Genomic DNA, 26,088 nt, shown 5'->3' on the forward strand with positions numbered 1-26,088 from the left:
GGAGGCTGCCCAGGGAAGTGGTGGAGGTACCATCCCTGGAGGTAGTTAAAAGACGCGCAGACGTGGCGCACCGCAGCATGGGTTATTGGTGGACTTGGCAGTGCTGGGTTTGCAGTTGGACTCGGTGATCTTAAAGGCCTTCTCCAACCTAAAAGAGTCTGTGATTCTCTGAACTGGGAATAAGGTTGGGGACCCCTACTTCTTAGAAACTCATGAATTGCAGTACAGGGATTACATTACTTAAAAACATAGAGAACATGATACACCGGAACCAGTTCAACTAGATTAAACACGTTTTCCATCCAACCATGCAAAAATCCTTTTGAAGTGAAGCAATACTGAAGTCAGAAAAATTAAAAAGGGTCAAAAGTAAGTCCATTAATTTTTACTGCTGTGGGTAATGGAGATCACTGAATTGTGTCTTCCTTTGTTTCACTTTCTTCTTTCAGAAGAATCCATAGCAACTTTAAAGGAAATTATTTGTGTGTCAGGTGCCATAAAAACAATTAAATGATCTTATTTTTAAGTATGTGAGAAGCTCACTGGCTTCAGGTGGGACAGAATATTCAGCATATGCCACAGGGCTCTGACAATGTGGGACCTACTGAGTGGGAATGGACTAAATGCCTACTTGCAGTCAGAGAAGCCGAGAGAAGGTATTCACACTACACCATGAACAAGCCGCCTGCAGATATGCTAGAAAGAGTTTTGAGTTTTAGCAGTGCACCTAAGAGCGTGAAACCATATTAGACCAGGTGCTGTAGAAAGAAAACACACTTCATTCCTAATATGAGAAAACGTAGAAAACATACAGAAGATGCAAGAGGGAATACAACAACATCTGGAAGATTTGCAGACTTTTACAGAACAGTCTGAAAGCTTCAGGCCAAAAAGAGATGATTAAGAAAGAAAAATCAAAGCGACTGGGTGTATGTGAGAGGTGGCAGAAGGCATGTGCTTCACTGCATGCAAAGCAAGAACCAACCACAGAACAAGACCCAACAGATCTGTGTAAACAGGGAATATAAAAATTGGGCTAAAGGTTACAACCTACCTAGAATCAAGGTGATAAGGTGAGTACAGCTCCTTATCAAATTTTAATATGAATCATTTTTATTGGGTATTAGATAATAAAAGCTGGGCTGTGGCCTGGAGCAGCTTCCTTCTAGCACTGAACTCATGCCTGTGCTGAGGTTTTTGGATGCAGGTAAATTAAGACCCTCACACTCAGCTTAACTCCTGAAACCAGGGCAAGGTTCTGCCTATTAGGTTGGCCACCTATTAGTGTTTCCTAACAGAACAATAAATTTTTCATCATGAAACTCCTGTACATTTTAAGGGTGTAAAAACATTAAGCTAATATATTTCTGTAATTAAAAATTTATGTTATTTCAGTTCATGCTGTACATTTCATTGCTATTATTTTCAGTAGAAGCCTTCTAAAATCGGCCTTCTATTTTGTTTTTTTTTTTCCCCCTGAAACTGATTTGCTGATATCCCGCTAGTCTCCAGTTCATTACTGGAAGTCAATAACAATCAACTGGAGGGTGACTTCACTCACTTTCATATTCCAATTGTACAGTCTTCTAAGATAGCTGATAGTGAGCATTAAAAAGCACCAAGTTAAAAAAAACCACACACAACAGCAGAAAAATCCAAAACCACTCTGAAGGGCACACTTTAGGATACTTGTAACATGAAGTAGAACACATTAGGATTAAGACTGATTTAAGCCGATTGTGTCACTTCATGTTCTTTAGGTAACAGACTGCCACTATATCCATGGCAGGGGTGAGCACTAAAAAACCAATACATTACTCTTCTAACGAAATACTTCAAAAGGCTTCTGGACTTTTGGAAAAAGTAATTTGCGTAAGTAGGAAATGCAGAAAAGAAAAGCCCAGCTACAAAAGACCTGGAGGACAGCCATGTCAAAATACCCTGTTCCTACTGTCTAGATCTTAGTCTAGGGACTCCACAGGTTACTGTTTTTAAACAGACCTGAAAAGCTTGTTTCCTTTGGTGCCCCCCCCCCCCCCCCCCCCTTTTTTTTTTAATGCTTGTAACATATCTTGAATTATTTCATTTAGATGTATCATACAAAACTGTTTTATCCTGTACCTTCTTATAGCTTATGTGACAGGATTCAAGTGTCAGAGAAGGTGACTGTTCACAGCAAGTGATACCTGCTATTCACGACCCAGCAGCAAACTTTGACATACTATTTCAGAGTAAAGGGGAAGAGCCATGATGCAGCTTTGGCAACATGATACTTCCTAAAGAGAATCTGGCAGGACACTGGACAGTGTCACAGACACTTCTACTACTAAGGAGTAGAGGGAAAGACAAGAAAACACATATAGCCAAGTGTATTTACTTTATATCGGCTCTACTGTACAAATACATTCACTGGTTTAAATGTCTATTTGGCAAACTTTTAATTCAAGACAAGTCTAAGTGGTATTCACAGCAAAGTTTTCAGTCCTGTTTAATAGGATTAAAAACCTGGCTAGCAACCATTTTCTTGAAGTAGAGGATGAACACCAGAAAAAGTTGCTAATTGGGAAAAGAAAATAAATCTTTCACAGCTGTGGTTCATAAGTAGGATCTTTGAAAGTTTGCAGATAAATTTAAGCTCTCCCACTTTCAAAACATTGGAAAGTTTGCACTAAAATTGGTAAGTGCAAATTAACAATATATAAAATTCTTGTTATATTGATGAATTTCCAGTCCTGCAAGCTCACAAGTGAGAGCCATACACCAAATTCACTCACTGCCCAGAGCATCTCCTGTACGCGTATTTGCAGGGATAATTGTCTTGAGTTATTTCTATCAGTAACTATAAACAATTTTTCTTGCTACTCTTTGCCACATTCACCTTCATTCCTTCAGAACATCATGTTAGAATAAACTCCTATATTCTTAAAAATTGCTGAAATTTAAGATTGAAATCAGTTAAACTATTTAACTGGGCTTCAGGGTTCTACCTCCTCTTAAATTAGCCCATGTAAATGCAGTTTGATTAAATTCAGCCACAACGAACATCTTAAGTTATCTTAATATTTCTATCTGAACAGCTCCAATGACATTCAAATTTATTATGTCAAGATTAAAAAAACACATTGAAATTAACCAACAATATTATTTAGAGGTATATTATTCTTTGGCTTTAAGGAAAAAAGACTCTAAAATGTAAATTTCCAATTAAATGGGATAGAACATTCTTTTTATAAACTTTGAGCTAGAAAGCAAAGGGATATACTTTCTCTCCCATGTCTGCTCTGTTAACGTGAACTGAGGCTAACAGTCAATCATACCACAGCAATTTCAGTTTTTTAATCCACAGAAAATATTCCCTCATTTTACTAGACAAGTCAGTAGTTCCAATTTTTAATCCTTAAAGGGTTGGGACTGAAACTTGAGAATCCAGGTCACAGGTGACAGCAGAATACCCTCCCACCTCCTCCCCTCGTTTAATTTGTATAGTCCACATCAGAATCTTACCAGCTCTCTGCCTATAAAGATTTCCAGGGAAGATAAAGGTGAACTGATGACATATAAGCTAATTTCCCCTCCAAATCATACAGGCTAAAACCAGCGTAAAGATTCATTTTAGCCTTTAGCATCCTTAAATTCTTAGGAATTATATTACAAAAGCCTATCCTGTATTTGACAGTACTCAGTCAGGGCAGAAGATATAAACAAATGTATTTTGCTCCTGTGTGACATGGTTTTCTGAAAGTTCCTTCTCAATCCCTAGCTTTCTTGAAAATCCCAGATCAGAGGGCCCCTGGGAAATACTGTGACTGGAACCAAGTGAACGCTGCTTCATCTTGGAATTTCAACATATAAGTAGAAAAAAGTGAAAAAGGGGAATTTTATTATTGTAACTAAAAATGAGCAAAATAAGCATTCAATATTCTATTTTAATATAACTAGCTTGAATCAGAAAACTGAAGACCAGCTAAGTTTATAAATCAGTGACAATAAAACAGATAATAAACCAGTTATATATAGCATACCACTCAAATACACACACATGATGTAATTGCCTGTTTTATTTAGTGGAATCACTTTTGTAGATTAGTTTCCAATTCCCATGTACTCCAATGCAAGCCTCCACCATCGACAGGCATAATGCAGTTTGTTCAACTGAATCCAAACTAAAAAAAAAAAAAAAGTACAATCTCAAAAGTTAAGTTAGAAACTAAGTTGACACATTTTCTTTGGGACCAGGAATCTGTACATAGTACAAAATATACATTTATTGAACTTTCTGTAAACACAGTTTGAATAGTGTAAAACTGTAAATAGTGGGTGAACTACGTGGAGAATAATTTATTATATATTGTTATACATTTTACTTAAGGAAAATAGTTATGCTCTTGTATATTACTCTGTTAAATTTATAAATTCCATAATGAAGCTGTGTAATCTGCAAACATGCTTTTCAAGCTTAAATCTCTCCATTCGTAACACACATTTATACAGGTCATCAATGAAAAAACGTTACACTTTCCACAAAATAGTTATAAAGATGTAATGAATTTTCTAAAAAGACAGGCACAGCATGTCACTACAAATGAGACTCATGATACAATGTGGAGTCAATTCTGTGAGAAGATAGGTGAAAACTCTCTAATTCAGCATGTTTGTACGTGGTCTTAGTAACAAGACAGATGCTAGAAACCAAAATGTCATTTTGAAAGATTTATATAGCAGCTGGTCCTGGAAATCAAACATCACACTTTTCAAATACCCAGTATTCCCAGGCTAGGAGAATCTATGCTTTTATCTTGTATTAACCCTTCATTGCTAGTCATTTAGTTTTCCAACTACCTGGCACAATTTGCCAAGAACATTTGCATAATTCAGGACTTACTCCAAAAACTAGATTCCTGGCACCAAAGAGTTAGATCTGGTTAATAAATACCACTTAACTCTTGGTACTCAAGGGCAGTGCGAATAACACCATCAGCAATAAAATGTATGATAGCAAATCCCAAATTCCAGCATCAAATGGTCACACAGCATTAACCCAAAGAACACGCGGTAACAGGTATTGCAGCATCTTGTGTATTGGGGACTCTATTGTATAATGCCCAGTTTCCAATTTAAGAGTCTGGAAATTTTGAACTGCAGCAGACTTGCCAGCCTGGCATCAAACACTCAGCAAGAATAAAAAGTTCCCCTAAAAACACCAACAAAGACCCTTCCAGTAGATCCACCACTGGACATGGACATAATGCCATGTAAATTCAGCACATTTATTCCTAGGTTTTTAGGGTCTCCTTGTTTTTCCATCCCAGGTAACTAATTTTGGGTTTCATCTTTTTATTCTTTACAGCTAAAAGCACTACATCAAAGACTGAACCTCTTAAACTGTGCCCTTCTGATGTTTTAAAAGATCAAAAAAAAAAATACTGTTACATGTTTGAAGAATTACAGAATTGTTCTCTCCAATGAATCTAACACTTTGCTTTAACATTACCATCTTCTCCCCTTTGGCTTCAGAAATCTTTTTTTAAACCAAAACTGAATAAAGATTACTTTTCTTTTTCATTCCAAGGACAGTGGGACAGTTAAGGCTCCAACAATACATGTGCAAACTTTATATATTGCTGTGTGAAGCTCCATCAATATCAGCAGGATATGAAGTTAAGTACATGCCTGATTTTCCCAAAATTATCTCAATTTAATTTTCCCCTGTAGTTTGAATAAAAATACTGTGCTTCAGCTTGAAATACTAACAGTGAAAGTGAAATCGGCTACTTAGTATTTCCATTGCTCAGACTGGGCTGAATTCAGTAACTCAAGTGCAATTAAACTCTGGACCTTAGTCCAGAGGCGTTGATAGAACTAAGAGTATGTGAGGTTTTATGACCCACCAGTCTCAGCTTTCTCTTTTTCTACCCAAAGATATTTCTCAAAAGAAACAACAATAGCAACTCCTTCAACTCTGCAGGCTTACTCACAATGCATACCGAGAGTCCTGTCTACTTCAGCTGTAAAAACTCCCTGCTCCCACCAGCTCTTCAGAGTGAATGGGAGCAAAAATGAATTTCAGCTTCGTGATTGAGCAAGCTGAGAAGTGCAGGTGTAGTACTCTCAAAAGAAAATGTTCCTATCTGACACAGCACTCACCCTTGCAAATAAATGGCTGGTTACACAATCGTTAAGGACCATTGGGTTTATTTTTCTTTTCTTTTGGGGAACAAAGAAGAAAAAAGTAGACGTATAGCGCTACTTTAAAAAGCATTTGGGCAGGAATCAGTACAAGCATAAAAATCCAACCAGGAATAAAACTATACTCTAGAAATCTGACTTATCCCAGCTCTACTGAAGTTTTGACACTGTCAGAATAGAACTGATTTCACTAATTGCATAAAAGGCATATTTAAAATTAGGCCCATCTTCCCAAATTTTGTGGTTGCAAAGCTTAGGGGTTTTGTTTTTGTTGTTGCCACCTTTAAGGCAACCCCCAAAACCCCTTTCCTAAGCCACCATTACCACTCCTGTTCTCTTGGCTTAGAAGCAAAGACTTCACAAGAGTGTCTACATGGGGGGAGGCAGAGCAGGGAGGGAAGATCTGGTTTGCTGCTACTCAAAAGAGCAACAAATAAAACCACAGATAAAGCAAGGAATATGCATAGAGCCTAGGTCACCATAGGTCACCAACTCTGACACAATCAGGAGATTAAAGCTCCAGACACATTTTTTTTTCCCATGCATTAAGTAAACAGCTGAAACACTTGTAGAATTTTCCAGAAACAAGTTTTCAGTGGGAGATAGCATAGTCAGCTTTTAGCACATTGTACATTCTTTTTCTTTTCTACTTGAAAGCATTTAGTGGTCCAGGAGAACAAAGACAAGCTTTAAGTTTTCCTACAGCTTCCTGAACTTCTGTGAACAAACGCCACGCCGGCCGAGTGGCTGCTACTTCATTTACAAAGCAATGTCATTAAGCAAAGTAAGGCTACAGAGTGCTTCAAAAGGTGCAGCTTGGACCTGCAGAGACCTGCAGACTTTGCAAGCACTCCACAGAGACAGCTCAGAAAGAGCTCAGCAAAAGATGGGATTCTTGGATCAATAATTCACAGACAGGTCGGCCAAAAGTTCTTAGCCCCAGATAGTTACTTTTGAATTTTATCTCATTTTTACAGTTTATAGCAGGAATCACGTTCATTTTATGCACTACAGCACCCTAGAAATTCACATGTGGAGCCTCTTCTTACCACTTTAAGAGTTAAAAGACACTATCCAGCCAAGTAGAGACTTTATACCCTGTAACGATACAAAAAGGCTCGTTATGATCATCTTGGACACACACAGTGGTAGGAACAAGCAGGTATACTAGTTATCTAGGAGACATTTTCACATCTTACAAAGCTCAGCACAGAGTAACAATTGCATTTTCTACAGAAAAATGTCAGGTACAGCTCCACAGCTCTACAGCTTTTCTATTTCTGAACCTATGCAAGGTACTTGTGGTTTGCATTAAAATACCGTATTTGCTCAATGAGGAGGAAACGGGTAACATTTTACTAAATGTTTGCCCATTTCAGACATGGCCAACTTTAAATATCAAGAAATTAAAATATACCAAGTCATTTGCGCATAAAAGCAATTCAAGAAGTTGCAGGTAGAGATGAAGGTGAACATCTCAGCATGATGAAAACCTGATGTACACTGAAATAAGGTAAACTGTAACGACCATATCATTAACCTAATTGCGGCAGCCATGCTGTCTATCCCACAGGACAGAGCTACATACACCTAGAGAAAGCAAACAGCCTTGTCAGCATGGAACTCGTACACAAGACAACATTAAAACCAAAGTCTCGGGATTCATTTTAAGAAAAAGAATGTTTCCCAAAGCAAAATGTTTTGTCTGCTATAGAGCTGAGAATGATCTGCAAAGGCTTTGATGCTCCCTACACAGGTCACTCATTTATCTGGTTTAGTGTGTGGTTTCCCAAACTGTGGCAGGACGGTGATGCAACCATTTCTTCGTTCTCAGTCCCGCCTCCCCACTCTCCATCCTGCCCTAGTACCAGCACCCCATAGCTGGATTATCAACTTACCCAGGCCAGAGAGTACACATTTTTTTCCTTCCTCCTAACTGCACGGCCACATAAGCATGAGTGCTGGCACAACGCCAGTAGGAGCAAACTTCTAGCAATAGTTTAGTCTTGACAGAAGCAGAACATGAAACCGTATCCTTAGCTCATAAATCACTAAAAATGAAACGCAATATGAAGTCCACCCTAACCCAGTGTATCAAATTAAGTCAGGATTCTTATTGAGGAATCAACTGAAGTGAAAACTTCCCTAATTCTGTTAAATCACCTTTTTACATTTTCAGTTCTGGAACTGAACAAAATAGCTCAGTCTAACCTATAGAGTTGAGACAGCACCAGCTTTGCAATAAACAATTTAATGGATGCTGAAGTCATTTTATCATAAGTACATGTTAAAGTGATTAGCTTTGGCACCTGCAGGAACTATCAAGGTAAGTGCTACCATTATTTATCTGCTGCTTAATATTCATCAGGCACCTTGCTATATGACACAACCTAGGATTACTGCAACTCAGCAGTGTAATGACAAGCAGACGAAATCTCTCTTCAATTCTCACTTCCACTGGAAGATTAAAATGAATGATGGCCACACACAGAGGTCTTTGTGGTGCTGCTCCTGGCTAGGTAAGATCAAGCCAGCTGAGAGGCTCTGGCTTCATAACTTGCCTGGGATCTACACATTTCTGCCCCACCACATGTATCGGGGACTCCATTGATACAATGGATTTACAAAGCCTTGCAAATCTAGGACCCCAGTTAATGCAATTGCATTTAGTTAATCCAACATTGGTTTTAAAATGCATTTTTGAAGCCTCTGTCTTGAACATATTTCAATGCTGAATTAGTGAGAATTACTTGAAACAGTTGTCTATAAAGCAGTACAGGTATTCTCCCAGAACGATCAGTGAAACATTTAATCTGACTATAACAAAACTCACAGAAACTGAAGCCAGTGAAGCTGTCAAAAGTAGAAGGAAAACAAAGTTGCATGGCATACGAAGAAAATTAGCTTTACAAATGTAATTTCTTTTTAAAAACAAGCAAATTGGGACCATCCTATTTGAACATGTATTTCAAAATACATCTTTTAACATCACAATTTTCATTTTTGTCACACAAGAATCTTTTTCCAAGAGGGAAATAAATAGCACACAATACTTCCAAAAAAAAAAAAAAAAGCTGCCTTGCCCCTGAGGTGCTAATGTTTTTAGCATTTAAAAAGAAGTTTCTGGTGCAAGAAGGAGATGCACAAAGGTGCAAAAGTGCCTTTTCCTTTTCAGAGCAGTGAAAAGTACAGCTTGCCTCTTTTCTAGGATGCTTTATATACTTAGTTTGTAAATTTTGTAATCAAAATCTTTATCTAAAATGGCAGTGTTTATGCATACATAATAGATTCAGTGCTCTGACCTCATCAAAACGCTGAACATCGGTGGGAGAGAGAAAGGCCTGAAACGGGCTTTCTTCTGCTACCCTCAAACCTAGTTACATCGCCTGCAGCAATAGCAGAATTATTTCCTTTGTAACCTTTAGGAGACCTCGTTAGAAGAGGCTTCAAATACATCATTGTCACTGAGACAGTTTAAGTGATTATGGTTTGAAGTATGGCTTTTCACACCACAGTTTTGCTTCCAATTTTTTAAAGTTTAAAACTCAGAGGTTCCACAGTCCAGTTCAAGGTTTTGCCATTTCCAAAACTAAACTTCAGTCTCTATGCAAAAGGACAGAATTGTATCTGCCTACTCCTAAGTTAAGTTTAGCTTTTTGCACTAATACGCCATGTATTATTAAATACGCTTGTTAATTAGGTGCCTGTGAAGCTACAACTTAACATTATTATAGTTTTGCACTCTACAACAAAATTAGACATTTTAAACATTTATTCATAGGTAGGTAAGGAACTGGTTCTTTAAGCAAAAATTGCTATAAATTTATAAATACAAATAGTGCTTATGTTTTCTTCATTCATGCTTGAACAGATTACAAACTGAATACAATGAAGTTACGTTTAAGCACCCCACATAGACAAGAGGGATAAAAGAAAGTTTGCTGGTATATACTATACTTTGTTCCAAGACACTATAAGTTACTTTTTCACTGTTCAGTGTTCCCTAACTCTGCATTAATTTTAAGGCTATATATACAAATATGTATATTTCAAAGTTAGGGAAAGACAAATAGAGCAAAATGCATTGTACTACATTTTCCTATCAAAAAGTAATTATACACCACGTTTTGATTCTGTTTAACTGCAGTAAATGTTACAATTACTTGTTGTACTGATCTTCCTTTTGGGGAATCTGCCTACTAAATGAGTAAACTACATATTAAATACAATATTCTCAACCAAAAAGACAATACAAGGTGCACAAAACAGCAGTTTTGCAAACACGACTGACTTGAAAACTTAATTTTTATATGCTCAATGGGAGAAAGCTAAGCTTAAATCAAATTAGTTTATTATCTTATAAAATTTTAAATTAGAATTTTAAACAACAAACAGTTAAATATTGTCAACATGCTATATCTCAAATCACAAATACTGTTTAACCACTAGTCTCTCATTCTAAGTAAGTGGGTCAATTAAAAACACACACCATAAAATGTTAAAGATTGTCAGGCTTTGACAAATGTATTTTTATCAAACAGTAGGCAAATTCAAACCAATGCACATCTTCAGTGGGGAGAAAAAAAATAAAACACCAAAAAGCCTGAAAAAACCCACACTCGTAAAAAATAGGGTAACGGATTAATCCCACATCATCCTCTAGCATATGGCTATGTCTTGGGCAATAATCAAAATCCTTCCCATTTTAAAAATGGGCTACCAATTAATAAAAATATTCTTGCACAAGTAAAGTATCATTTACAATGGCACTGATATTTTAAAAGGCAGGAAAAAAGGAATTACACATTTATGGATAAATGTCCTGTTTGTTAAATCAAGCTTTATTGATAAAATGGAATCCAAAGTATTTTACTTGGAACAGCAGCAGACCCAACCAATCAGGATTGTAAAAATGCTGCAGACTCCTACGATATGTAGAAAGCTGCCTGTTCGTGCTCAGTGATTAGTAGTTTCAGGTAAGGGTTAATGAAAAGAGAGGCGCAAAGAATCAAGGCATTCTAATCCCAAGGTTCATACACATATGAACATGATACTATAAATAGGGCGTGATTTAACTCCCGCTGAAGTCAAAATCAGAACTCCCTTTAACTCAATGTGAGAGCAGGAGAGTGTCCAAGAAAACGACAGACATTTGTTGAAGAACGTGCACTACTCTTAGTTATTTTTCCATTGCCAAGCAAATTCACACACTGTAATTTCTAGTAAGTTGCCCACAAGTTCAGCTTTCATATAAACCAAAAAGTTATCTTTACAGTTTTGTGCACCTCTTGAGCACCTAGCTGGCTAGGCTGCTGCTCCTTGCAATCCAAAACCACAACATGAATTTGAAGGGATATATATTTTGTTGCATCACACAAGCCAAACATTTCTTCTAACCTTTATAGTGATTTAAAGCAGTTCATAATTAAATATGAGCATTTTGTACACAGACAATTGCACTTTACAAAAACAAAATCATACAACATAAATTGCTGGAGTCTGATTTACAACATGAATTATGGTTTGAAATCACGTTTACAGAAGTCTGTTTTACAAAAAAGATCAGTTCCTGGGCTAGATGATGTACTGCTGTAGTCACTCCCACCAACACAGCGTATTCCCTTCTTTATTTAAGGTTGAGGATGGATGTAAAGAAGGGTCAACTGAGGTTGGGCTGCACTTTTATTTGAAGGATGAAACGTGAACTCCACAGCCAGATGAGCAGTTTTACCACATATCATCAGTTGAGGCAGAATCCTTAAAGAAAAAAGAAGGAACCCTTTAAAGTCTGGAGTGCCCATAGTTACAGCAGTTTCTGGATAATCCAGACTGAAAAGGGTGAAGACTTAAATCATTTTAGAAGTCTGTTTTGTCTACCCTTTAAGAAATAGCATTTAAGAAGTATCTAAAAACATACATGCTTAATTAGCAAAGCATTAGTATCAAGACATTTCAAAGTCTAACCAAATATTTTATAACAGCCTTAGCGATCCTCAAAATAATATCCTAGGAGCCTTATTCAAAAGCATTCCTAGAATATCTAGAAGTAATACAAAACAAATACACTTATTACACAGGTGTGTTAAAAGAGCAGGATGTGCCTCATGCCATTTGTTATTATCATTACCATCTTTTGTGTTTTCAGCCCTCCCTTGCTGTATAGGAAGATACAGTCATCAAATGACACTCTTATAATTCAGATCAATTGTAGCACCTATAATTTAAGGTTACAGAAGTGTAGTTTGGGCAACTACAGGAAACCCTAATTTTGGATGGTAATAAAACCATAAGGAGGAAGAAAAAACGTATATAACATGCTCTGAATTTTAACTGTACGACCACACGACATGGCATGACAACCATGCATTCAATAACTGAGTACCCATAGAATTTGGTATGTTCAGGCCCACGGGCAATAGTGGATTTTGTGCAACTACCTCACCCCTGAAAAATGTTTAACCAATTCTTGCTATTAGTTAAAAAAAAATAGTAATACAAATAGAGTATTTAATTCTAGTGGGGTTTAATCCATATGCCTTTGTCTGTTTCCTTCTCCCTTCCTTAGATTGTTCTATATTCAGTTTTCTTGTACTGCCTCATCAGTTGGGTACGTAACACCACAACTAAGAAGTGGTACCACAGATGGGTAGTGAAGCAACAGCTAAGTCTGTAGCACAGACATCAGAGCAAACTGCTTCTCTACAGCAGTCTGGTTGATGCAGTGTTGCCTGCTACCTTCCCCTAAGTAACTAAGGGCCACGATGGGCTTTAAGAACAGTGTCTGCTGGTGCTTCCATACCTACACTTCCTAATCATTACTAAGACTGTGGGAGGCAGAAATATTACTCCTCCTTAAAAGCACTGCCTTACCAATACCGTCAAGAGAAAAAGAGGTTAAGTCTCTAGCAATGCCACATATGACAATTTCTTAGCACCAAGGTTCTGCACCCTTCATTCAAACTTGCACATAGAATTCATTGCAAGCCATGAAGAACAGTTGGCATGGAGGTGTAAAAAAAAACCCACAACCCAAAATCACTAAAATTACCCTTTGCAAAAGTACCACCTCCAGTTTTTTCTTCAAGACCAGAAGTAGCAAAGGCAAGCAATTATATGAAAAGACCAAAATGGTTGTGTTTGTTTCAAGCGCAAGGATGAAGAATAAGAACAGTAGCGAGTAAAAACGCAGGAGCTGCATGCCAGCTATTCAGCATGCAAATTTCTGTATCCAAGTTGCCAACATCATCACAAAACAAAACCACTTGCAGAACAGTAACATACTACAGAATGTATTTTGAAGGTAAAGCATCCTCTTTAAGCAACTATTCAGGAATTTTTACACTGAAGAAATAATGAAACTGCCAAATAAACTAGTGCCCAGCTGTAAGGCCAATGCACAATTCTTTATGTCTGGATGCACTTCACATCATATCTAAGTTATTTTGCTAATAGGTAAAGGATCAATTTAACTACTTTATGAAGTACAGCACTTTCAATGATAGAACATTGTTTCCCGTGATTTAATTGAAATTGGGATCACTGGTCATATTTTAAGAGTTCTGGGGTTTTTTTTCCCCCACTGATGGTGGATTCATGTCACTCTGACCACTGACATACAAGAATGTAAACTGTATGCTTGCTGTAGGATGCTCTATGCTGAGGAATAAAAAGTGCTTATGCAGTCCATTTGGAAACTTAATATATCCTTAAAATTGTTACAAATCTGTTTAACCTACAAGTATAGCATTTTTCTTCCTGATGTTTGGGGAAAAATGTCTCCCATAAAAGAGAAAAGAAGATATACATGACCGCACCATTTGGAAACCCAAGCAGGATTCAAAGAAGAAAATTCCAGGGGACAAATGAATCAATGATACCAGAGTTCTGAGATTATGATCAGCAGAAGCCAACAGAAGACAATTACAAACCAGTCCAAAGAGAACAACGTTGCTATTGCTTTTTTGGGGCAAATGGTCTTTTAACAAGAACTAGCAATATGTTTCTTTACAAAATAGCTAAAATAATTGGGGTAGGGGGAAAGATAATGTATGAGAAAGGATACTTACAGTATCATCATTCCTGTAGGGGTTCAGTCTGTTATAAACAGCTTCAATCACACTCCGTCTAGAGCAAAAAAAACCCACAAGATTTTAAGATTGTGTTTTGTTTGTTTGTTTTTTCCTAAGTCAAATTCCCCAAGTACAATTTTAATTTAAAATGCAAACTTTAAAAGGTTTTAAATTCACAGAACCAAGCTTACTGCAAGTTATCACTAAGTGTCATCAAACACTGACCACAGCTACTGTATAATTAAAAACTTTAGGTTCAAGAAAAACAAGGCTGAGCACCACCCAGAGTTCAGCAGAACACAATCTGACTTTCAGTTGAAGCTGTGGTGCTGCTTGGTGCTACATCTTCCGACTGAAAAAGAATGTCAGAAAACTTGATGGATGTTGAATGCCCTGGTCATTTGTGTCTGATGAACACTGCAGTAGTACTTCATGTATTATGGCACTTTCATAGGGGAACAGTGGGGTTTTTATTTTCTAGATGCACAAAAATTGCATTCTGAAGTACAATTTTGTTTGTGTTACATTCTGAAATGTACTTTGCATGTGTAAACCTGGAAAAATTATTTCTGAAGCAATACTCTTACAATAATATGTCCAATACTCTCCTGCAACTTTTCTCCAAGAAATTTAATCTGCAAATAGCAGTTATACATATTGTATCTTCAGATTGGAAATTATTTTTTCTGGAAAAAATATGAAAAAAATCGATTCAAGCATCTTGACAGTTTCCTCCTTAAAAAAAAAATCTGCTTAGCATATTTAAGACAGCTTGTAATTAACTTTCATCTCTGGGATTCTCACCTTTTCTAATATTGAGAGACAATATACTGATAAAATATTAATAGAAAAATTGCAAGCAACATGTAAATGAGCAATATTTTCGTTTTTTTTTTTTTTTAAACACAGGGTGAAATTTTTCTTGAAAACTGATATTCAAAAAAAAAAGCGCCATGTGAGGCTGAAGGAAGCAGCAGCCTTTGCCTTACCCAACATATAAGGAAACAGCTTTGGAGGGGGAGCAGGAAGGAAAGAGGGGAGTAAAAGGCACGAATGATAGATTGGCCTTTAAAAGCAACATTCTTCCAGATCCCCTTCTGCAGAATCAAGTATGATGAAGTAGCAGACTACAAGTGCCATACAAAACAAGACTTCAAAGAACAACCTTTTAACTGCTCATGAATGCATGCAGAGGAATCTCAAAGGAGTGCATTAGAAGAAAAAAAAAAGTAGATGATAGGTTTTATAATCATCCTGTAACACTGAAAAGTCAGGAACTACTATGCAGCAGCATAAACACCATAGTGAACCTAGGGAGTGATTATAGGGCACAGTAGGAGAGGTTGAATCTAAAGCAATAAAAACAAGCAATTACACACAAAGTACGTTGCACATACGAACTGGAAAGCTTCCCTTATCTTTCAAGAAATGGGTATCTTTGATTCTAAATAAAGGCAGGATTCTTGAAAAGCATTATTTTCCTTCCAAACTGGCAGTAGTGCTCTGAGTTACACTAAGATCCAATTAAATCCATACTTCTATCAATCCCTATTCAAACTAGCGTGACTAAGACACAAAATTCCACAGAAGTCAGTCACTTCAGCTCTTCCTCAGGATCACAATGCTACTGCTAGCCAAAGTAGATTTCAGTTACATACCTAGAGTCTTGATGTTTTGGTGTAACAGTACAAAAATCATGCTTTGAAAGGTTAAAAATATAGTCTGTACCATATGTGCCCAATCCATTTTAACACAGCACAGGTTCATGAACAAACTATTTAACCAAAAAGCACTTGGTTTGGCATGCAAAGGAACTAAGCGCCTTGCTTCCTTAAAGACTGAACATCAATTTGAGAAGCCACAGAGCATCAACACTGAACTCTTCAAGGACAAAGCCAGCCTATATAAAGCTATAAGTTTAACTTCCCACTTTTCTTTTTTGATAGACTATCTAGTTTTCAGATTTGTCAGAAGCAGAGATACAAAAGCAAACTTTCAAGCAATTACAATGCTGCTTTAGCTACAGACAAGAAAACTGCCAAGCAAAACATCATGTAAATACCACTTGTTAAAGTGTAGAACTACATTATCCAAGTAACTAGTAACTAAAGTCAGTGCATTATTTTTGCATCTTCAAATGTAAACCTCCCACCCAGAAAACCCAGTTAATTACAAAACACAGACACTCAGGCCACCCTTAAAAAAACTCTCAGTCCTTCCCAAAACTACTGTTTGATGTTTTATTTTAGTAGTGATTCAGTTAACTCTGTTCTTATGCTTGTCCTTTTCATTCAGAACAACCGAGTAATAAAAATTGGAGAACAGATCACCTTTTGTCCTGTACCCTTTTTCCCTCCCCCCACTTTTAAGAGTGGCCTTACAGTAAAGTTTTGATTTAAATCAAAAACCACATTTACACTGATGTGAACTCACTTGCTTGCCAACTCCCCCCCCGGTGGGAGGTTTGGGATGCTCTCAGTTGCTAACGTACGCATCACGTGGACTAAGTCTGGGACTCCTTCACCCTGCTTCTTTATGATCTCTGGGAATCAGAAGTACTTTTTTTGTAAGTGCAGTCCAAATTTAACTTTAAAAGATTGAAACACTCAGTTTTATAAAAAGTCAGCTTAACTTCTGTTAATATATATATATGTATATAAAAGATAACAGACCATATTCAACGTGGTAATTGTTAAGTTTGGTTCCATAACAAAAAGAACCTGTAACAGATTTGACAAAGATATACTGCTGTTAACATGCACATTGGGTTTTGAAATACAGAGCTACCTAATAAAAGTGGGGGGAAAAAATTCTTTAATGGCTTTCCTGCTATACATTAGCTATAATAGAAGATGTAACATCCTCCCAACAAAATGCCCTGGGCATGAGGCAGAGATTAGCATCAGCTTTATCATTGCAACAGAGGATAAAATATTATTGCCATCATAGAACACATAATATGTTTTTAAGAAACAAATGTTAGACGTATGAAAAAACTCCCATGGCCGTATGCGTATTAGCCAAAACTTTCACCCCACTGCGTTACAGCAACATGTAAATTTTAAGAACTATGAAATACAAATTAAAAGCCAGGGACAACACATTCAAGAAACTTTCCATCCTCAACTCACTCAGGGGATATGTGAATATTGGGCAGTTATTTAAAGCTGATCCACTCCAACTTCTGGGTGAAGAGAATCTGTATTGTAGCCACAGCCACGTTTGCTAAGAAATCCATTCTTTAACTTTATTCTTAGGCCTGGGATTATTTTTTTTAATTTTGTTGTTGTTGTGTGTGTCCCCCAGGCCATAAGCACACAATTTTATTTGAACCGAGGAGATTTCAGACTATACCACCCCTGAAGAGTCATTCTTTAAACAGGGATTTTATGAAATTTAAGGAACAAGCACATTGTTTAAAATGCATCTAATCCGTTTCTCTGTAAACATGAGCTCTTGGAAACTGTAAGAGATACAAATTATTAAGACTTGGCGCTGTTGATCTTGAAGTGAATTCTGCAGCATACACACCATAATGTGTACATATATGCATATATATCTATACATGCACCTATGTACTTGCACACTACTCTTCATTTAATAAGCATTTACACAGCTGGAAGAGTAGTTGGAATTCATCAGTACCACTTTCAAAAAATACTCCAGCATTCTGTTTTTGCCCTAAATGATAATTACAAAAGAGCACACCAGTTTCTATTTTATAATTTCATTAGTGAAATAAGGCACATTAAAAGCTTTTAAAACCCACATGTATCCAGTCCTTTTTAGTTAAAAAATTAAAACCAGCAATTGTGAATTACTTTTTGTGCATGTAATAGTTCTTCAGGGCTGTGAGTGTTTAGAAAAAGCATCAGCTCTATTCTGCAGTCAGGCTGTGTAAATTATTTGCAAGGTACAGTGGAAAGACTGCCTAGCCCTCAACCAGTGTTAAATGCTACAACACAAAGCTTTAAACTGTTTACTTAAAAACTTACATTTTAAATACACAACACCACACACCACAGACACCTCAAAAACTTGCCATTTCCTCAAAATCTAGAGCCAAAATTCATTTTATCATCTAGTATTTAGTAAATAATCTACACTTATATCTGAATAAGAAGCGAAGATCTCAGATTTGGTTTGCCAAGTTCTTTTATTGTGCAATTTTGAACATCTAGTATATTCTACATTGTGCTAATGCTAAAGTTCTGCTGTACAAAAATAAGGAATTTATACTTTACCTATACTACACAGTTTCACAACCTGTAACTGCAGTACATTTAACATACAGTCTCCACTAAATGAATACATTTATATTCTGATAAAACTATAGATACAGACTGAATGAACACTGAAGACACAACAAATGGAGTCGGTCTGCTAGCTGTGTTTAATTTATTGGAATTACCTTCTTTCAATACATCTTACAACCCTCTCCCCATCCTTTAATTTACTTTTAAAACCTTCTATACATTTCCATGGCATCAAATACTGGAAAAATGTACTTACAACCCTAAAATAAAGGATTCAAAACATATATGCTTTCTTATCTTCTGAATGGGAATTCCACACAAAGGTTAAGAAAAAGCCAGAGCTTTGATTTTTTTGAAAATACGGGAAAGAACATTTAACAGCTAGCTTAAAATTATTTATCTCTATATCAGTATAAATATTGCAAGGATTATCTATTACGGAATGTTTTTATATCAAAAACTGAGAACAGAAAAAATCTTCGACAAGTTTCTTTTTAGAGTCAACATACCAATAACACATATTAGTGCAAATAATAGCAACACATTTTGGAATGACTGATACTTATTGCAAGTAATGGCACAAAGATGCCACACTTTAGCTTTCATTCATTGTAGCTACAAATCCAGACCACAAACACATCAAAGTTAGTAAGAGGAGAGTTCTAGGTGGCATGGAAAGCAAAAATCTTCCCATGTTTTTTAAATCTTAATCCACTGTGCTTTTTCAAGATCATCAGTACTAAGCCCTATTCAGTCTTAAAACTCATACTGCTCCCTAACAGTATAAAGATATAGTTTGGGCTGAGGGAATAAAAATACAACCAGAAAAAAATGCACAATAGTAAGCACCAAATCTCATTACTTGCTGGACTACACTGAGTACTGCAGTGCATATAACACATAATACGCATTTTTACCAAGTTCCCATTTTAATGCATTTTAATTTTAAATTGATATTACAGGTTAGTAAGATCATTCTGAAATGATACTCTTTACATTTTCTAGTTCCTTCAGCTGAAGATGAGGCTTTTAAAGGTAAGCACTGTCATCCTTAAAAGTATCCTAGGATAACGGCAAGATTATTCATTGTAGTGTTTAAAGTTTCAAACACTGTAGCAGTCCTATCTTACTAGCCAATACCGCATTATCCACTTACACCAGGAAACAATTTAACTGCATGAGAATTATCAAGTTAAACATAAAGTTATTCAACTCCTGTTCTTGAAGCTCTGCCTTAGTTCAGCTGCTCAACTCTCCTCAGGAGTAAGACCTAAAAGGCCAAATGTGCACATAGCTGATACAAACCACTGCTGGGTTGAATAGTGTTTGCTACGTATTAATTAATTTAAATAATATCTTTGTGCAACAATAAACAAAAGATTGAGGACAACTAAAAAAAAGCAAAGACCCTTGAGAGGAATTACAATGTATTTGCTCAAGTTGTTCAGACATCATCCCATTAAATTAGTATTAAAGTGCTTTATAACTACATACAGAATCCTGCCTCTATGCAAGTACCACACTTGACTCATTACTGAAATTTTCTATTTGTATAAATGTAAAGTACTGACAGCCAAATTCATTGTATGTACCACAGTCAGATGCAGTTCCAGTGTTTAGGTTCCTCATTTACAAACTGAATTGCCTGTAGAAAAATGTCAGCTTTCCTCATCATAATATCCCTGGCATACAATGAGGCCAGCTGAAGATGCAGCTTTAACTCGAACGTATTTTCATATTCCAGATCATGAGTTTGTCTAAACTTAGACAAAATATCTAAGATACGAAGGTAATACCAGCCCAGATTAGGAGAGTTAGCGTGCTGTAAATCCGTATGTGAACTGACAGCATACTTGTTCCTCACCAATTCTGTGAGTGGGCAACATAGTAAGCTCTTCAAATGCCTGGTGCAGAACTGCTCACTGCTTTGAAATGGAGAAAGCCATCTGACACTTACTCATGCAGTGTTACCATGCACTTGGATATTCCTGCTACGCTGTCAAAAAGATTCACGCTATTCCTTACTGTGCACCAACTTCTTTTAGGCAAGTGTTGGATTATGCACCAACTTCTATTAGGCAAGTGTCTGTCTGGACATTTGTTCAGGGGCAGAACAGATGTAGTTGGTCAAGACCTTGCAAATGAGGCTGCTGAATATGGTGATACTTTCTGAAGGAGCACCTACCTACACACGTAGTAAGTGCTTCAAAATTGCACATTAATTTGTCTGAACCCAGAATTCCCATGTAGGCAAGTTCTCTGTGGAATTTCTGAAGCAGCACTGGCTTATCTTCAAGCAAGTTAAGGGGGGGGGGGGGGGGAAGTGCACGATATATTCCTCTAACTTCCTAATTACTGATACCATAGTTGTGAAGAACTCTGTGTATTGTGCCCTGTGTGCTATTGAGGACTCTTGGACTACACAAACGTAATTAGACTTGTAACATATAGGTCTAGAAGAGTCCACTACAAAAATAGATTCAACCTATGCAAATAATGCATACAGCATGTCTTATGTTTCAGAAACAAACCCCAAGCTGTGGTCATTTTTAAATACTGAAAGGCACTATAAATCCAGTTTTAATGAGAAATCTTTTAAAACAAACTGATTTGAAATACCATTTTTAGTTAGGTGACCCAAAATGCCTAAGACTTGCAGTTTCAGTTTAAAGTTTAAGAACTCCCAAAACAAAAATTTAAAGCAAAATTTTGAAGTTATTACAGTAAGATGAGCTCCCAGGTCTTTTTCATCATGAATGCTTAAAGATTAGCTTTGACAAATTTCTGACATACTTTCAAATAAGTAAATATGTTAGCAGATGACAGTAATCAAGCTGTAATTCTACCATAACTGGATAATAACATATTATGGCTAATTTGTACGTAACTACATGGAAAAATGGCACTCAAATTACCATCTTCACAGACACTTCGCAAGATATTCTGATTATTCCATCTAATGCCATGTAACAGGAACCAGAATTTACTGGTCAGAAGTCAGTGCTGTCAACAGACTCATGAAGAACACTGAGCACAAATGAATTATTTCTCTGCCATCCTGAGTAACTTTGAGGGCTACAGGCTGCTGCACATTAATAACAGAACTTTTTCAGCACATTAAACAGGACTATGAGTGCCTTTTTCAGACATACACTAGATGGCCAACGGCATTTGAAGGTTATCAAAAAGCCTGTATGTGTTAAAGAGTTTAGTTGTTGGAAGGGGAAGGGGGCCAGGGGGTCTGTTTAGAAACAAAGTTACTTATTTTTTTTTAAATGATCCACCTTCTACTCTGCTTTCCAGGTACTTGTCCAACTCTGCCTCTCTTTTCACCGCCTCTGGTGATACCTTTGGTGCATTCGGAAAACAGATCAATATCACACTCATGTTGTCTCGACTTCCCTGGTGGAAAAGAAAAAATTATTTGAGAACGTATACACACCAGGCTGGATACACAAAGCATTTTACACACGCACACACAAAAAAATAATCACAAATCATATGGTCCTAGAAGACAGCTTTTACTACTGACGGCTAAAGATAATATTAATCCTAATTTCCCCCTACCCCCTTACAGAATTCCAAGAGTCTGCCCATTCATTTAGTACAACTTTGAAGTCACTCTTTGTTCTTTCCTCTTTTATGGTCTGAAGACTACATGAGTCAATTACAGACAGTCCATTGTCTTTAAAAACTGACATCACTGATGAGTGATGTGTAATTACAAAGTTGTATTCCATCTTGTTTTAAGTACTATCCAATCATTTTGGGAAAACAGCTGAATATTAGATGGGTAAACAAAAGCATTACTGCTTAAAAGCACTAAGTAGAGAGGTGCTGAATTCAGACAGTGCTTCAACCTAAAATCACAGCTATTAGCTTCCCCCCCACCCTCTTCTTTTAAAACAAGGAAAGTTACAAGTGACAGAATCTGTTAAAAGATCAGCTGGAAAGGGCCCAGCCCTTTACAAAAGCATTCTTTGAAATGGAAACATTTAAAACTCCAACTAAACAGAACCCTAATATTTGAATAATGTTAAAATATAAACACATTCTGCTATTAACACCAATTAAATGAACTGAAGTCAGCAAGATCAAAAACACTGGTTTGTTTAAAACAGGAGTATATGGGCATATGAGGAGGTGCTGACAGTTCGGTACTGCAAACCTTACAGCACCCACAAGCCATTGCTCCTTTCCAGGTATTTGTTCTCAGGATTAACAGCCCAAAATTGTAAATAAAAATATATGTATTATCAATCTGCCAAAATGCTGAAAAGCAGTTACATTTCTCCAAAAGGGAAACAATGACCTTGTTAGCCATGTGGCAAGAGCGGAGATGCTGTCTCATCTCTTTAGCATCAAAAATGTTGGCTTTTTTTACATTATGACTGATAGCTTGCCTTTGGAAAATTAAGTTCAAGCTACAAAACTCAATACTTCAAATCTCTTCTTTAACTGCATCATCCTGCAACTTATTAATACAAAGTAAAAGTTACTGTAGAAAAAATTACACAGATTTGTTAGATAAACCAGTCCCATCTTCTACTTGAGCTAGTTTCAGGCCTGTATTGCACAACACTGAATAAGAAATACAGTAATTAAACCAGAATAAAAATGAACCTAGGAAGTCAGATCTTCATATAGTCAAAAAGACATTTTAAACTGCAAAATATGAAGGCAAGGTTCATTCATTCTGCATTTATTTTGGTGTAATTATGACAGTAACATTACTACTATATGCCCAAGAAAGGAGAGGAAGATTAGGAAAGGAAAGAATATTCTGTAGCCTGATTAAGTCTTAGGAGTTAAGCTTTTGTAAAGTATGTTGTGAAACAGAAAAGGGCAGTAACTGTACTTTGCTTGCCCATAGATTTCCATCAGCTTCTAGTCTCCCAGCAATCACAATGCATCTGTACACTGTTCTAAACTCTTCATTACCCAAAAGCACCCAAAAAGCTGTATGATTTCTGTCGGGTGTTCATTCCCCCTCTTACAACCATTTTCATGGGAATCATGGTGATTACTGTCAAAGTAGCGCTAAAATAAACCATTGGATACTTATAGACTGGAACTGAAACTTTTTCTTAACTTGTTCATAAGCTTCTAATAGTGAAAACACAGTAAACTGCTTCTCTCAAGTCTGGCTACCTTGTACAAGCAGGTGTCAACTATCTCATTGCAAACTTTCTCAAGGTCATCAGTGACTTCAAGTCTGGATCTTACAAAGTCACACAGCTCTTCATTTCCCATAACATCCCAGATACCATCGCAAGCCAGTATGATGAATTGATCATCTTCTTCCGATCTCTCAATTTCATAAACTTCAGGCTCAGGTGAGACCAGCTGTTCTGTAGGACCTTTCCCATGGACACATTTGTAATCAAAGTCCCCAAGTGCCCTTGAGACAGCAAGAGAGCCATTTACACGCTGAATCATTACAGAGCCACCTGCATTCTGTATACGCTCTTTCTCCAGTGGATTACTTGGTTTGTGATCCTGTGTGAAGAAGTGAACCTTCCTGTTTCTACAAAGTAAACCTCTCGAGTCTCCACAGTTGATGAAGTATGTATGTTGGGGAGAAATCATGACACCCACAGCTGTTGACCCACTTCTGTCTGCACCATGTTTCTTCTCAGAGATGACTCTCATGTGTTCATCAATTTGCAGAAAACCTGTTCTGATGCCGCTCTTTACACTTTCCACAGATGGTGGCCCATCTGGTCCTTTAAAATCCTGGTTGCTCGTTATGTGATCTAATAAATGCTCACAGCAGTACTTGGCAACCTGTGATCCAGCGTGCCCATCATATACAGCAAAAAATGACCATCCATCGAGTCCATTTGGCAAACCAATCACAGCTGTATGTGCATCCTCCATTTCAACTCGCCAGCCCTGCATACTACTCAGACCGTAACGAAGCCCATTCCCTTGCCCCTGGGCATTATGCTTCTCCATCTTTGGCTTGTCTAAAAATGCTCCCATGATGACTTTCCCTCAGTTCTAAAAGAAAACAAAAAAAAAAGATTAATAAGACATTTCTTAAACATTTCTTGTTTAAAATCCTATTGAAAATTATGAAGTAACAGCCCAAATAACATTCAGATGACAAAAAATACACAGATACAAAGCTGACTTTTCTGTCTCTCTCTCAAGTCAAATTTGCATTGCATTCATCTAATTTGAACAAGGACACTGCTACTAGCTGAACTGCACTTTTCATTTTTTTGCAGTTATTTTCAGCTGCTTTACTTGAAAAACTTATATTCCACTGTCATTCATGGTTTTGACAAAAGCCTCTAGTATAAGTATGTATGAGATTGGTTTGAAAGAGGATTTGTTAACTGGCACACATCTGGATAGCTATGCTCCCTGCAATTACTGAACCAATGAAAGAGTTCAATGTTTCTAGGACAGTGGCATTCCCTACACCCCTACCTGCTGGCCACAAAGTCCTGCTCATGCTCTGCTTTTCCGATGGCAATGCGGAAAAAACCCAAACTGATTAGGTTTTATTTTGGGGCAGGAGGTTTGTGGGTTTTTGTTTGGTTTGTGGGTTTTTATTTTTTTTAAAAAAAAAACACCAACAGATAAAGTGATCTGAATGATCCAAGTGATGCCAGAGCCTGCATTAAAGGCAGAGGCAACACCAGATAACCAGGAGCAGGACTCAGAAGGACCAGAGCAGTTGTCCCTTTAGGCAGCAGCGAGCCATTAGTTTGGCTCAGCCATCTTGTGAAAGTTCATCCTTAGATTTTCAGTTAAATAACGCAGCAAGCTTCTTTGATGTCTGTGCTGCAGATTTACTTAAAACCTTAATGTATTCATGCTTCACTGAAAGACAACTGCCCCTGACAAGTTTAAGGAAATCTGTTTGGAAATAAAATCACACATATCGTAAATTCACGCTTCCTTATTCAAGCCAGACCAATATACTGCACACCCTGTCCTCCTCCACCTCCCATCATTGGGATGTGATGCAGCAAATATTCATGCTTAAGAGAATAAGAATTATATTTGCAGACAGCATAAACTGACTGGTTTATCTTCATGACTTTCACACCCTAACCACCCAACCCACCCTTCTAATGCACATCAGTTTATTTGCGCATTCATTATTAAAAAAATCATACAAAATAGGTCACATATTTTACATACTTGCAAATTCTGCCCTGGGACGCATCAAAGTGTGCAAATCACTGTTATACAATACAAGGTAATGGAACAAGACTACAAGCTTTTCTATTTGAAAACAGTGGACAAAAAACTAACTGCAAGAAGAATTTCTGAAACAGATTTTACCTGGGGCCCCAACTAAGCAGCTGCACTAGCAGAAAAGTACGCTAGGGGTTTTAGAAGGTTTTAACTCATACATGGAATATATTTGATCACTTTTCCAAGTGATAAACACTTTTTGATAACATACTTTTACTGCAATACAGCTCCAGCTATAAGTGACACTATATATCCAACAAAGCTTTTCACATTGTCTCGTCCAGGCATTTATAAAATATCTGCGTTACAAGGAACAGTCAAGGAATGTTTTCATCTGTCTCACCACAACAGTGATTCAAATG

General features: G+C 37.0%; 1 protein-coding gene across 9 annotated transcripts in view; it reads right to left on the reverse strand.

The window, feature by feature from the left end:
• Positions 1-4,040: 4,040 nt before the first annotated feature.
• The window catches only part of PPM1A (protein phosphatase, Mg2+/Mn2+ dependent 1A), a 35,218-nt gene continuing 13,170 nt past the window's right edge, over positions 4,041-26,088 (reverse strand). For 5 of the 9 annotated variants that reach the window (XM_040599722.1, XM_040599726.1, XM_040599725.1 and 2 more), the window contains exons 2-5: positions 23,663-24,514; positions 21,796-21,913; positions 16,689-16,797; positions 14,187-14,310 (exon numbers count right to left, since the gene is read on the reverse strand). In XM_040599722.1, coding sequence (XP_040455656.1) covers positions 14,202-14,310; positions 16,689-16,797; positions 21,796-21,913; positions 23,663-24,496 — 1,170 coding nt within the window. In that variant the 5' untranslated portion in view covers positions 24,497-24,514 and the 3' untranslated portion in view covers positions 14,187-14,201. The other 4 variants (XM_040599729.1, XM_040599728.1, XM_040599727.1 and 1 more) reach the window with 4 other exon arrangements.

The sequence above is a fragment of the Falco naumanni genome, chromosome 7 (genome assembly GCF_017639655.2).
Source record: "Falco naumanni isolate bFalNau1 chromosome 7, bFalNau1.pat, whole genome shotgun sequence".
Lineage (NCBI taxonomy): Eukaryota > Metazoa > Chordata > Aves > Falconiformes > Falconidae > Falco > Falco naumanni.